Source organism: Xenopus tropicalis, chromosome 2, assembly GCF_000004195.4.
Source record: "Xenopus tropicalis strain Nigerian chromosome 2, UCB_Xtro_10.0, whole genome shotgun sequence".
NCBI lineage: Eukaryota > Metazoa > Chordata > Amphibia > Anura > Pipidae > Xenopus > Xenopus tropicalis.
The window spans coordinates 90594994-90610949 of NC_030678.2; the positions used below are offsets into that span (position 1 = coordinate 90594994).

The 15956-nt window shown below is 38.8% G+C and overlaps 1 protein-coding gene across 24 annotated transcripts in view; it reads left to right on the forward strand.

Annotated features, from left to right (window-relative positions):
• The window catches only part of macf1 (microtubule actin crosslinking factor 1), a 183641-nt gene that overhangs the window by 122813 nt on the left and 44872 nt on the right, over positions 1-15956 (forward strand). For all 24 annotated transcript variants that reach the window (XM_002940018.5, XM_031896938.1, XM_031896935.1 and 21 more), the window contains 2 exons: positions 15165-15326; positions 15678-15848. In XM_002940018.5, the coding sequence (XP_002940064.3) occupies positions 15165-15326; positions 15678-15848 (333 nt within the window). The remainder of the gene's footprint in view (positions 1-15164; positions 15327-15677; positions 15849-15956) is intronic.

Here is a 15956-nt window from a genome sequence, read left to right on the forward strand (position 1 = left end):
GCATAATTCTAAACATTTTGTTCCCTAAGCTTTTAATAGCTCAGAGGGCAACCAACAAAAATGCAAGCTTCTCAGTTGGGAAACTTGGTTGGTTGGCATAGAGGCTCTAGGCCTTAGGTCATATTCAAAGGTTTTGCTTCTTTGGATTTGAAAAAGAAATATCCTTGGTACAAACTATACAACTTCTGTTGGACAGTATTTTGCTTAGCTTGTTCAAGCCTTCTTTTATTAAGTTAGCTTAAGTTGTTTATTCCAAAGTTCCATAAAGACCTAAAAAATGTTCCCTAAAAACATTATCATGCATGTTCAAAATATTAGGGAATGTATTTAGTTACAAGTTTATGATCTTAATGCTTAAAGCCACCATGTCAGGTTTATGTCAAATTTGAACAGAATCCTTCAAATCAGGAAATCTTTATCACACTGGTAAATGACATTTAGAAAAATAGTTCTTTGCATTATCCTGAGTAGGGTTAATGCTCAGGGTACAAGAAACCAATATAAAATATGTCACCATATAAATTTGAATCTGAAGAATGTTTTTTCTTTGGCTCAGCTAAAGTTTTATATAGCCATGTACTGTATATGATCTAATTTTTATTGTCTTTTTGTTGTCATACTGTCATCTAGCTATAGTTAAATAAAAAACAAAAAAACTAGGAGTATTAAGATTAGGTATTAAGAGTAAAACTCACCCCTACAACAATCACCAACTGAGCATTTTTCTTTTGAGCTATGCTTGTGTAGCTAAGCCTTATAACGGCACAACTGCAGTTTTCTGATTAGTTTATACCAGTCATATTAATTATCATTCACTGTGTTCCAAAAAATGATATACATTTATGGAAAATCCTAACTAAGTCTTAAAACTAAGCTTAAAAACCCAGGGTTTGATCTACACAGTGAAAGGTTCTGGTGTCTCTCTTACTGTGTGAAATGGTATACATTCTTTCCGAGTAAATACATTCTGAATTATTACATTCATTTTATTATATATAATATTTATCTCAATATTTAAAGTACATGCGCACAAAGCAGATGCAGGCGGTAAAGTGACCCTTCTTTGAATACTATAGAGAAGTGATTTTATCCTAGAGGGAGTTTAGTGTTGGTTTACATTCATTCTTTCTGTAGGGCATGGATATGTACTGTAAGGTTTGTGGAGCATGTCAGTTGTGTAAATCATATACCATGGCTATCTTGGTCACCTTGTCTCAACCTAAATAAAAATGTGGATAATTCTGCAGCAGTGCTGAGACATTGTTTGCCACCACAAGCTACAAAACATAACAAGATGGACTTGCTCATAAAATACTGGTATAAAACACTGCAGGAGAGTTATTGTAGATCAAGACAAATAGAACCCTTTCTACAGGTTTGTTGTGCCAAAATTATTAAAGATTTTTAAAAATTATTAGTGCTTGAAAAGTTATTTATAAATGTAATTGCTATAGAAAGCATGAACTCCTGGTTGTTACTTGTTAAACAATGTTACAAGTGCCATGCTCCTCCAGAAAGGCAGTTCTGTAAAATCTGTTGGCTTGTGTTACATTGTTTCAAATGCCAGAGCCACCAGGGCAGAGAATAGAAAGGACAGGCAAACACTGCTTTTAACAGTAGTTATATATTCAAATAACTAAAAACCCATTAGAAATATGTAATGAATGTATTTTGCAAAGTTGCTTAGAATTATGTTTTCTTTAATTAGGCAAAACATTATTTTTGGGTTGACAAGTCCTTTAACTCTTTTACTGCCAAGCACGTATGGCATACGTGCTGGCAGTAAAAGGGCTTAAACGCCAACGACGTGTCTCATACGTCGTTGGCGTTTAAGCGCTGCCCTCTGCAGCGGCGGCATGTGCCGCCGCTGCAGAGGGCTTCTAACAATGACAGCCCCCCTGGGCAATGTGCCAGGGGGGCTGTCATCAGGGTCCTGCGAGCCGATCGCTCGCAGGACCCTCCAGGAAGCAGCAGACGCGATCGCATCGCGTCTGCTGCTTTCTGCTTCCTCCCTCTCCCCCAGCGCCGGCCCAAATGAGCAAGGAGCGATCGGGTCTTCAGGAACAGGTAAGGAGTTTTTTTTTTCTTGCATTTACACACTTTTACACACTTATACACACATTTACATACATTTATACACACTTACAGTGGAGGAAATAATTATTTGACCCCTCACTGATTTTGTAAGTTTGTCCAATGACAAAGAAATGAAAAGTCTCAGAACAGTATCATTTCAATGGTAGGTTTATTTTAACAGTGGCAGATAGCACATCAAAAGGAAAATCGAAAAAATAACTTTAAATAAAAGATAGCAACTGATTTGCATTTCATTGAGTGAAATAAGTTTTTGAACCCCTACCAACCATTAAGAGTTCTGGCTCCCACAGAGTGGTTAGACACTTCTACTCAATTAGTCAACCTCATTAAGGACACCTGTCTTAACTAGTCACCTGTATAAAAGACACCTGTCTACAGAATCAATCAATCAAGCAGACTCCAAACTCTCCAACATGGGAAAGACCAAAGAGCTGTCCAAGGATGTCAGAGACAAAATTGTAGACCTGCACAAGGCTGGAATGGGCTACAAAACCATTAGCAAGAAGCTGGGAGAGAAGGTGACAACTGTTGGTGCGATTGTTCGAAAATGGAAGGAGCACAAAATGACCATCAATCGACCTTGCTCTGGGGCTCCACGCAAGATCTCACCTCGTGGGGTGTCAATGATTCTGAGAAAGGTGAAAAAGCATCCTAGAACTACACGGGAGGAGTTAGTTAATGACCTCAAATTAGCAGGGACCACAGTCACCAAAAAAACCATTGGAAACACATTACACCGCAATGGATTAAAATCCTGCAGGGCTCGCAAGGTCCCCTGCTCAAGAAGGCACATGTGCAGGCCCGTCTGAAGTTTGCCAATGAACACCTGAATGATTCTGTGAGTGACTGGGAGAAGGTGCTGTGGTCTGATGAGACCAAAATAGAGCTCTTTGGCATTCACTCAACTCGCTGTGTTTGGAGGAAGAAAAATGCTGCCTATGACCCCCAAAACACCGTCCCCACCGTCAAGCATGGGGGTGGAAACATTTTGCTTTGGGGGTGTTTTTCTGCTAAGGGCACAGGACAACTTATTCGCATTAACGGGAAAATGGACGGAGCCATGTATCGTGAAATCCTGAACGACAACCTCCTTCCCTCTGCCAGGAAACTGAAAATGGATCGTGGATGGGTGTTCCAGCACGACAATGACCCAAAACATACAGCAAAGGCAACAAAGGAGTGGCTCAAGAAGAAGCACATTAAGGTCATGGAGTGGCCTAGTCAGTCTCCGGACCTTAATCCAATAGAAAACCTATGGAGGGAGCTCAAGCTCAGAGTCGCACAGAGACAGCCTCGAAACCTTAGGGATTTAGAGATGATCTGCAAAGAGGAGTGGACCAACATTCCTCCTAAAATGTGCGCAAACTTGGTCATCAATTACAAGAAACGTTTGACCTCTGTGCTTGCAAACAAGGGTTTTTCCACTAAGTATTAGAGGGTTCAAAAACTTATTTCACTCAATGAAATGCAAATCAGTTGCTATCTTTTATTTAAAGTTATTTTTTCGATTTTCCTTTTGATGTGCTATCTGCCACTGTTAAAATAAACCTACCATTGAAATGATACTGTTCTGAGACTTTTCATTTCTTTGTCATTGGACAAATTTACAAAATCAGTGAGGGGTCAAATAATTATTTCCTCCACACTTACAGCACACATTTTAGCATTTTTTTTTTTTTTTTTTTTTTTTTCCATTTTTCACACTTTTATACACTTATTTACACTCATATACACACTTACACACTATCACACAACTTTTACACATGTACACACATGTATACACAAACACTTTTTTTTTTTTTTTTTTTTTTTTCATTTTACCACTTTGTTTTTATTTTCTTTTACCTAAAAACTGTTTATTTTGACAGCGTAACTATTGGATCAGATATTCTGGCCACTAATTACACTGTCATGTAACTTATTTTGTTGTTTCACTGATTTGCACAATTTTTGTGGTTTTATCACATTTTATCCCTATATAAGTGTTCCTGATCTGTTTTTAGCGTAGCTTTGCCAGGTGTAACTTTGGTGTACAAAAATAACTTTACCTATTTTGAATTCATCAGAATGTGTACTTTCCAAAAATATATGGTTTTCTGGGGGTCACTGTATAGTTAGGGGAAGTTTTGGCACATAATACACTGACAGGGGGCTCTGTGTGCAAAAGCTGAGCTGGCAGGCGAGAAATCCTTATGCGCTATTTTCATTTTGGGTTCAGTACATACCGCAGACTTTGGTATATCTATGCATATTGGGCATCAAACTGTTCAGTAGGCCTCTGGTGTTCCTATTTGGGGTGACTTGCCTTTGTACGCAAGAAATTGTGTGAGATAAATGCGGCAAATTGCAACATTTTTAGGCGATTTTCTGAAATGTCATAAAAACCGATAACTTTAGGAAAGCTTTGCGGCTTGGTACTTTGGTGTAGAAAGGACTCTTTACCCTTGTTGGATTTGTCAGAATGTGTACTTTCCAAAAATATATGGTTTTGTGGGGGTCTCTGTATAGTTAGGGGAAGTTTTTGCACATAATACACTGACAGGGGGCTCTGTGTGCAAAAGCTGAGCTGGCAGGCGAGAAATCCTTATGCGCTATTTTCATTTAGGGTTCAGTACATACTGCAGACTTTGGTATATCTATGCATATTGGGCATCAAACTGTTCAGTAGGCCTCTGGTGTTCCTATTTGGGGTGACTTGCCTTTGTACGCAAGAAATTGTGTGAGATAAATGCGACAAATTGCAACATTTTTAGGCAATTTTCTGAAATGTCATAAAAACCAATAACTTTAGGAAAGCTCTGCAGATTGGTACTTTGGTGTAGAAAGGACTCTTTACCCTTATTGGATTTGTCAGAATGTGTACTTTCCAAAAATATATGGTTTTGTGGGGGATCTGTATAGTTAGGGGAAGTTTTGGCACATAATACACTGACAGGGGGCTCTGTGTGCAAAAGCTGAGCTGGCAGGCGAGAAATCCTTATGCGCTATTTTCATTTAGGGTTCAGTACATACCGCAGACTTTGGTATATCTATGCATATTGGGCATCAAACTGTTCAGTAGGCCTCTGGTGTTCCTATTTGGGGTGACTTGCCTTTGTACGCAAGAAATTGTGTGAGATAAATGCGGCAAATTGCAACATTTTTAGGCGATTTTCTGAAATGTCATAAAAACCGATAACTTTAGGAAAGCTTTGCGGCTTGGTACTTTGGTGTAGAAAGGACTCTTTACCTTTGTTGGATTTGTCAGAATGTGTACTTTCCAAAAATATATGGTTTTGTGGGGGTCTCTGTATAGTTAGGGGAAGTTTTGGCACATAATACACTGACAGGGGGCTCTGTGTGCAAAAGCTGAGCTGGCAGGCGTGAAATCCTTATGCGCTATTTTCATTTAGGGTTCAGTACATACTGCAGACTTTGGTATATCTATGCATATTGGGCATCAAACTGTTCAGTAGGCCTCTGGTGTTCCTATTTGGGGTGACTTGCCTTTGTACGCAAGAAATTGTGTGAGATAAATGCGACAAATTGCAACATTTTTAGGCGATTTTCTGAAATGTCATAAAAACCAATAACTTTAGGAAACCCCTGCAGATTGGTACTTTGGTGTAGAAAGGACTCTTTACCCTTGTTGGATTTGTCAGAATGTGTACTTTCCAAAAATATATGGTTTTGTGGGGGTCACTGTATGGTTAGGGGAAGTTTTGGCACATAATACACTGACAGGGGGCTCTGTGTGCAAAAGCTGAGCTGGCAGGCGCGAAATCCTTATGCGCTATTTTCATTTTGGGTTCAGTACATACTGCAGACTTTGGTATATCTATGCATATTGGGCATCAAACTGTTCAGTAGGCCTCTGGTGTTCCTTTTTGGGGTGATTTGTCTTTATCTGATCTTTATCAAGAAATTGTGAGAGATAAATGCGGCAAATTGCAACATTTTTATGCGATTTTCGAAATGTCATATAAATCTGCAAACTTAGGAAAGCTTTACAGCTTGGTACTTTGTAGCAATAAGAAATATTTACCCATTATAGATTCGGGGGGATGTGTATTTTCCAAAAATATATGGCTTTCTGGGGTGAATGTACTTTTTTTGTAGCATTATCCCACATAAAGGATGTAAATGTGTTGATTTTGCAGGAGCTGAAATGATAGATCATATGGGGGTATGTTCCCATTGGGGCCCCTACATGCCACATACTTAGGTAAACCTATACATATTGGGCATCAAACTGTTCAGTGGACCCCTGGCGTTCAAATTTAGGGTGTTTTATCTTGGTACCTAACACTATGTGGGAGATAAGATGCTGCAAAGTGGAAGCTTTGAGGGGATTTTTGGAAATGTCATCAAAATTGCTAACTTTAGAAAAGCTGTGCGGCTTGGTACTTTGGAGTAGAAAGACATGGGTACCCATTTTAGATTCGGGGGAATGTGTACTTTCCAAAAATATATGGCTTTCTGGGGTGAGCGTACTTTTTTGTAGCTTTATCTCACATATAATGATGTAAATGTGTTGATTTTGCAGGAGCTGAAATTACAGAAATGACAGTATATATGGGGGTATGTTCACATTCGGGGCCCCTACATGCCACATACTTGGGTAAACCTATACATATTGGGCATCAAACTGTTCAGTGGACCCCTGGTGTTCAAATTCAGGGTGTTTTATCTTGGTACCTAATGCTATGTGGGAGATAAGATGCTGCAAAGTGGAAGCTTTGAGGGGATTTTTGGAAATGTCATCAAAATTGCTAACTTTAGAAAAGCTGTGCGGCTTGGTACTTTGGAGTAGAAAGACATGGGTACCCATTTTAGATTCGGGGGAATGTGTACTTTCCAAAAATATATGACTTTCTGGGGTGAGCGTACTTTTTTGTAGCTTTATCCCACATATAATGATGTAAATGTGTTGATTTTGCAGGAGCTGAAATGACAGAAATGACAGTATATATGGGGGTATGTTCACATTGGGGCCCCTACATGCCACATACTTAGGTAAACCTATACATATTGGGCATCAAACTGTTCAGTGGACCCCTGGCGTTCAAATTCAGGGTGTTTTATCTTGGTACCTAATGCTATGTGGGAGATAAGATGCTTCAAAGTGGAAGCTTTGAGGGGATTTTTGGAAATGTCATCAAAATTGCTAACTTTAGAAAAGCTGTGCGGCTTGGTACTTTGGAGTAGAAAGACATGGGTACCCATTTTAGATTCGGGGGAATGTGTACTTTCCAAAAATATATGACTTTCTGGGGTGAGCGTACTTTTTTGTAGCTTTATCCCACATATAATAATGTAAATGTGTTGATTTTGCAGGAGCTGAAATGACAGAAATGACAGTTCATATGGGGGTATGTTCACATTGGGGCCCCTACATGCCACATACTTAGGTAAACCTATACATATTGGGCATCAAACTGTTCAGTGGACCCCTGGCGTTCAAATTCAGGGTGTTTTATCTTGGTACCTAATGCTATGTGGGAGATAAGATGCTTCAAAGTGGAAGCTTTGAGGGGATTTTTGGAAATGTCATCAAAATTGCTAACTTTAGAAAAGCTGTGCGGCTTGGTACTTTGGAGTAGAAAGACATAGGTACCCATTTTAGATTTGGGGGAATGTGTACTTTCCAAAAATATATGACTTTCTGGGGTGAGCATACTTTTTACTAGCTTTATCCCACATATAATGATGTAAATGTGTTGATTTTGCAGAAGCTGAAATGACAGAAATGACAGTATTTATGGGGGTATGTTCACATTCGGGCCCCTACATGCCACATACTTGGGTAAACCTATACATATTGGGCATCAAACTGTTCAGTGGACCCCTGGTGTTCAAATTCAGGGTGTTTTATCTTGGTACCTAATGCTATGTGGGAGATAAGATGCTTCAAAATGGAAGCTTTGAGGGGATTTTTGGAAATGTCATCAAAATTGCTAACTTTAGAAAAGCTGTGCGGCTTGGTACTTTGGAGTAGAAAGACATGGGTACCCATTTTAGATTCGGGGGAATGTGTACTTTCCAAAAATATATGACTTTCTGGGGTGAGCGTACTTTTTTGTAGCTTTATCCCACATATAATAATGTAAATGTGTTGATTTTGCAGGAGCTGAAATGACAGAAATGACAGTTCATATGGGGGTATGTTCACATTGGGGCCCCTACATGCCACATACTTAGGTAAACCTATACATATTGGGCATCAAACTGTTCAGTGGACCCCTGGCGTTCAAATTCAGGGTGTTTTATCTTGGTACCTAATGCTATGTGGGAGATAAGATGCTTCAAAGTGGAAGCTTTGAGGGGATTTTTGGAAATGTCATCAAAATTGCTAACTTTAGAAAAGCTGTGCGGCTTGGTACTTTGGAGTAGAAAGACATGGGTACCCATTTTAGATTCGGGGGAATGTGTACTTTCCAAAAATATATGACTTTCTGGGGTGAGCGTACTTTTTACTAGCTTCATCCCACATATAATGATGTAAATGTGTTGATTTTGCAGAAGCTGAAATGACAGAAATGACAGTTCATATGGGGTATGTTCACATTGGGGCCCCTACATGCCACATACTTAGGTAAACCTATACATATTGGGCATCAAACTGTTCAGTGGACCCCAGGCATTCATATTTAGGGTGTTTTATTTGGTTACTTTATGACCTGTAGGAGATAAGATACTATAGACTGGAAGCTTTGAAGCGATTTTTAAAAAAAATCACAAATTTTGATAAAAACCAGTAACTTTAGGAAAGCATTGCGACTTGATAGTTTGGAGTAGACAGACAGTTGTGCCTATTCTGTATTCCCCAGAATCTGTTCTTTCCAAAAATGTACAATTTTCTGGGATAAACCTTCTGTTAGTGGAATTTTGGCCTTGAAATCCAAAGTATGCAGTTTTTTTGGAGCAGTGCTTTGGGAATTTGGTAGTGTACTGCTGGGAGTTTTTGACCTATACAAGTGAGAAATCTCCATAAAACTATATATATTTGGTATTGGCACGTTCAGGAGACATGGGACTTTCCAAATCAGTTGTATATTCGTGCATAAAATAATTTTCTTATATAATAATAATAATAATAATAATTTTGTTTCTAGTATGTGTGATTATATTATGGAAAATTTGATTTTTTTTGCATTTTTAGACATTTAGAAGCCTATATCTTGTTACAGAATTGGAATTACACAAAAATTCTGCCATATTTTGAAAGCTTAGGTTGTTCTGAAAAAAACGATATATTGTTTTCCTTGGTAAACTAAAAGTCCCCCCGAGGAAAGGCCCCTAAAGTGAAACAGTGCAAAATGTTCAAAAACTGTCTGGCAATGCAAGTTCCGCTTTGACCAAAATGGCTGGCAGTAAAAGGGTTAATACATTTTTAGGGTAATAGTTTGTGTTGCTAAAGCAAAGTTAGTTTTGCTGATAGCACCACTTGATATATAACCTTGTTCATGAAGCTGCTTGCCTTATGTGTCCCAAGTTAATTGTGCATTAACAGCCAATGCTGTTCAGTGGGTTGGTTTTTCTGTATGCCTGCTGCTTAGGGGTTAAGATTATGATGTTATACACCATAGTCTGTGGAGCACTCATTCAGGACAGGCGCCAAAAAAAATTCCCTTGGCAGCCACATCCTTCCTTTGTCCTCCAGTTGAACGGCTCTGTAAAAAAATGCATTTTATATGCTGTTTTTCATATAGTTAGAGCTCCACTTTTAATCACAGAAGTTAGTCTCTGTATGTTTTAAGATGCTTCATTAAGGTTCACATTTCAGAAAGTTTTAGAATCAGTTCATGGCATGCAAAGGCAATGTTTTGGGTGGTATTTCTACCCACATTTTTATCATATAAAATCATTATGCAGACAAATAATTTTTGTGCTTGTAGCTCAAATGTATGATAATGGCCTGACCTATATTATTGCATGTTTTTTCTATTGCTTCCCATCAGTGCTTCCCTGGTGGCTGCTGCAAAACTGTTTCATGCCATAGGTCAAGGGTACAGCTTTAGAAGAACTGGCACTCCAAAGGGAAAGTTACACAGATGAATTAGTAACCCAGTGCAGCACTTTTCAATATTATTATTAGTAATTAGGTTTATAGGTCCCTGCATATTTGCGCTTACAATCTGATGTTGCTAGATTTGGCTGAGATTCTGTATAAAAAAAATTATAGTAGGTGAGCCCATGCAATGCCACTTGCTGTCGCCCCTCTGGGGTTTAGAGCGATTGAATGCACAGCAAATTATGATGGTGTTGCATTGCTTACCTGGCCAGTTAAATTCCCAAATTTCACTGGGTAAACACTGCCTTTTCATTTCAGCTACTAGTAGCTTATTTGACCTAAGATTTTTGCAAACAAAATGCAAATCAATAGCTAATTGATTAGATCACTGTTTACCTCTCAGTATGCTTGTATCACAACATCACAAACTCTCTTCCCAAAGGAAGTAGGTACTAATGGAATGAACAATTGCTTTTATTTCCAACAAATAAATGCCACACCACATTTATTTACTGGTTTTTAAGATCCACTTAAGATCATGTTTAGATAATTTCCCTCCATTATCTGGGCATATCTAATGCGATCGCTTTGTTTTTTAACCTAATGATTTTTTATAGTGTGAATACAGCTCAAGAAAATAAGCATAGATATGTTGAAAACATGTTAGTAAATTCTAGTATATAAGTATATATACAGGTATAGGTCCTGTTATCCAGAATGCTCGGGACCTGGGATTTTCCGGATAAGGGATCTTTCCGTAATATGGATATAGGTGCACACCACTAACAATGATTATACCTGAGTGCAAGAGCAAATATAGTACAATAAGACAAAAAAGTATCAGCACTCACAGGATTTAAATTATTTGAAAAAGGTAAATTTTTTATATATATATTGCTAATATAGAACTGGTATATTTCAGTCCTTTGAACAGAAATTATTTTATAAACCCTCTATACAATATATTTGAAGTCTTTACAAATATAAATTTACAGTGTACCTTAAGCATATGCATTGTTCAAGTTAATGTATTGTCCCTTTGCTCTTCTAGAGTGTATTTTAATATACCATTTTATTTGTAAATGAGATATTTATGTTTAGTGTGTAATGCAGTGTTCACTAGTGTCACGAAAATGACACTCTCAGCCACACCTGAGTCAGGGACTTGGCTAATAGGGGTTACCTTACATGCTGGTTAACTAACAAGCCTATTCGTTCCCCGATGCAACAGAAAATTTGAAGCCAGATATCGGTCGGGGAGGCCCATCACTGGTGCCCATAGATGGGCAGGTATGCTGCCTGAATCGGTCTAAAGGACCTGTGTCGGCAGCTGAAATTGGCCCTTGTATAGCCACCTTAACTTAGCATGTAAACAGATAATTTTCCCTTTCCGCACAAACAAGAATTTAATCAATTTAGGCACAAGCTTTCATACAGGTGATGAGTTCCTTTAGAGCAAAAGGACAAGACTTACTATGTTTTATATTTAATATTACAAAAAGTAACAGTACAGATACAAAAAGGATATTGAAAAGAAGGGACATACAAGTGCAAAACAGTAAGTAAAATAAAAGAGGAATAAAACACAGAGAAAATAGGTGTTATCAAGTTAGGAATTTCCTTTGTGTCCTCCTGAGGCAAGAATTGGAAACCTGGGCACATACCCCCAACAGAATTGGGTCCCCCAATATGAGCTATCATGGTTGGATGTCACCCTCTATTTATGGCCTGCTGGGACTTTCTTCCCTCACCCTCATTACCTTATGCATAAGATGGGAGTGCCCAGGACAACGTCATTAATGACCCCCTGTGGGTGATTGTTGGTTTCAGGCCAGTTTTCTTTAATAAAATATTGGTACTTGCCAGTACCCAGTATTATAATGTAAATAGTAGCATGTTGTGATCCATATATGGGAGATCAGAATGATACGAAACATGAGGGGTGTCTCATGTTCCAGCCCCCTAGAAATGATCCATCCTAATTGGCAGTTATAGACTGGCCCTGTTTGGTATCATTAGGAAGCAAGTATGTGATTTATGAGGTGAACCCTATATCATAGATCAGTGCTGTCCAACTGGCGGCCCGCGACCCCCCTCTGTGTGCCCCCCCCTGTCTGGCTGCTTTGATGGCTTACCTTTGTGTAAGCTTTACATGGTATCAGTACTTGGCCCCCTGCATGGTTAACACCTCAGATTCAGGCTGTAAACTCCCTGTATTGTTTAAAAATGTAATCCCCTGTGTTGTTCACACCTTTTAATCCCTGCATTGTTCACCCCCTGCAGTGTTCACACCTCAGGCTCAGGCTGTAATCACCCATATTGTTCACCTGTTCACAACTTAAACAGACTGTAGGAGAAGTAGAAACCCACAAATAAACCCTACACACTATAAAAAGAACATATACTGTGGTGGTACAGCAATTAAAAAGTTTTTTTAATATATAGTTATTGTGCGGACTGTAGGAGCAGTGCCAGCATTGTGTCACTGTAGGCTGCCTGTGTGTGCCATACTCTGCCTCCCCTATGCTCCCTGTGTGTGCCATACCTGTGTGTACCCTGCCTGTGTATGGCACACACAGGCAGGGTAGGGCAGGCAGAGTAGGGCACACACAGGCAGGGTAGGGCAGGCAGAGTATGGCACACACAGGCAGGGTAGGGCAGGCAGAGTATGGCACACACAGGCAGGGTAGGGCAGGCAGAGTATGGCACACACAGGCAGGGTAGGGCAGGCAGAGTATGGCAAACACAGGCAGGGTAGGGAAGGCAGATTATGGCAGGTTTTTGCTGTACTACCACCATTAATATGGCTACGGTCATGCAATAACATGGGTGTGGTTTCAAGTGGGTGTGGGTTTAAAAAGGGCAATGGTCAAAACTAGCTTCCATTATCGGCCCTCCACCACGGAGGCCGGAAAAATTCCGGCCCTCAGTACCACAGAAGTTGGACAGCACTGGCATAGAGGATATGGATCCTTTCCTATAATCCATATTTTCTCATAGTTGCTCCCCCATGCAGCTCTAGGTCCACAGCTCCCATTCCTTGATTAACAGATCAAAGAAAACGATTGTCCCAGCTTTCTTGCCCAAAATGATCTGGCTTCAAATAGTCTTATGCATCAGTAAGTATGACACCCTTCCACAGCCTCCTGCTGGAATATCTTATTAAGGAGTACTTTATTTTGCTTATAAGATTTATTTGCTGTCTTGGTAGTTTTTGGCATATTTTTGGGGGTTTGACCACCACTTGTATTCTATGCTTAAAATGTGGCATCCAGTTGCCCTGATTCGTTACTTGTCTCTCTAACCATTGTTGTCCATAAGAAAATGCCAGTACAGGCACTGGCACTGTTTACATAGTTCTATTTTAAAAATATGCTTGTCTTCAGGCAAGACAACAAGAATTATGAATGATTGTGTCAAATCAGATGTGCCATTTGAAACACCTGGTTGGTGAATGTGGTTAGGGTCCAGCACCTGCTTTTGCTACTCCTTATAACCCCTACTGGAGCAAGGAACAGTATAAGCTAATATGTTGATGCTTAATGAAAATTTGATCCATAACCACTATATGTTGTTAAAGCTGAGGGTGTGTTTATGTATTTCTTAAAGATTTCAGATGGGTTATTAAACAATTTTAACAAGTGATGCCTGTAATACCAATGTTAATGATAATAGCACTTTTGCAGTCCTCCAACCCAGTGGCTTCACTAGGAACCCTTTTCTGCTACCTGCCAAGATTTTATAAATTGCTTATAAATTGTTATGCACTGCACATTTCTAGTTAAAAATTAAATATATCATTATTAATATGTGATATATATCACTTCTTGTACCTTCTACTGGTTCTCTATTCAAAGATTAAAATCTTTTCCCTACCAGGATGATGTTTTATAACGCACAAGTAGGGTTGCAGAAGCTGAATGTTGGCTGAAACATTGTTTGGCAAATTATAGTACAGGTATAGGACCCATTATCCAGAATGCTCGGGACCAAGGGTATTCCGGATAAGGGCTCTTTCCGTAATTTGGATCTTAATACCTTAAATCTACTAAAAAATCAATAAAACATTAATTAAACCCAATAGGATTGTTTTGCATCCAATAAGGATTAATTATATTTTATTTGGAATCAATTACAAGGTTCTGTTTTATTTCTACATAGAAAAAGGAAATCAGTTTTAAAATTCTGAATTATTTGATTAAAATGGAGTCTATGGGAGACAGGCATTCCGTAATTCGGAGCTTTCTGGATAAGGGGTTTCCAGATAAGGGGTCCGATACCTGTATTGTCATTGTATTGTAAATTCTTTAAAGGTGAAGGAAAGGGTTAATCACCAAATGTCAGCAGGCACTACCAGTGATTGTAATCACTTACCTGATACCCTGGGCCAGTGCTTCTGTTTTCAGAAAACTTTGTGTGTTTGTTTTATTTTAGTGAGTGTCTAATTTAATTTAAGTTTCTAGGTTACTTTTATATCTAATAAGAATATTGTAAGGGACAGGGAACTCCTCTGTCTCTGAACATGTGCAGCTTAAACTTTGCTTTATTTATTTAATTCCAATGTTTGTCCCTATTTGAACTGTTACTATATTGGAAACTTGGAAACAATTACATACACAGTAGTGCTATGTAAATAAAGATATTCTATATACACACATATATAAATACACATATATAATGAAAAAGTGTTACCATTTTTGTATAAGTCGCAACAGTATGTACTGTATATAGAAGTATTTCAAGTGTTTTGCATTACTACAAATACTTCTACAGTAGGAAACCCATTTTACGTAGTTCAGGGGCCCAAAAATAAAAAACAACGGTATAAAACCCGGAAAAATGTAACATCAAGGGATTGCATAATGCATTATATATTGATGGGGCCACAATAAGCCGTGTAAAATAAGGAAAGACTTAAAATCAGCTTATGTAAAATTAAGGTTTCTTTGCATAACCTCTAATAATTCAGTAACGTAGAATGAATAGCATTATTGTGTTTCCAAGAGCAAACTTACTATGCTTATAGACTTCATTCATTGTATCCTTTTTAATATTTCCCTTATTCTGTTTTTAGGTGTTTCAAAAGGAGCAAGTGGATTCTCTTCAAGCAAAGTTGCACCAAGTGAATGGAATTGGCCAGGGGTTGATTCAAAGTGCTGATAAAAACTGTGATGTTCATGGCCTGGAACATGACACTGAAGAGCTGAACATAAAATGGAACACCCTGAACAAGAAGGTGGGCATTTCCCTGTTTCAGGTCCTTTCTTTTTTAGGTGGCTTAAATGGTTGTGCAGGATCAGGGCAGAGAACTGGGTGCATGAAATTATTTTTTTTCCAGAATCCTGACAACGTATCTTACAGAAACAACTGACACCTTGTATTGCACAGAAATGTGGTGGGAGGATTTAGACTTAATTTTCCTGTAAGAGAGAGACAGTGTGTGGGTGTAAAGATGAGACCATCTGACTCGTACAGCCTGGAATTATTTTTCCAAGCCGAATGTGTAATGCAGTTCAGAAGTAAATGCTGCCAACACCTTCCCCCTACTGCTAATACCTGCAGGGCTAACAATCTTCTTGTTTCACAGGTGGCCGAACGGGTGACACAGTTGCAGGAGGCTTTGCTGCATTGTGGGAAATTTCAGGATGCTCTGGAACCTCTGCTTAGCTGGCTTACTGACACCGAGGACTTGATTGCTAACCAAAAGCCTCCATCAGCAGAATACAAAGTAGTCAAAGCTCAAATTCAGGAACAGAAGGTATACTACAGAAAAAAACATAAACTTATAAAGCTGTTATATAAACACTTAGAGCCTTAGGCAGCTTTTTAGTTGGTCTTCATAATTTATTTTGGATGAGTTTTGTAA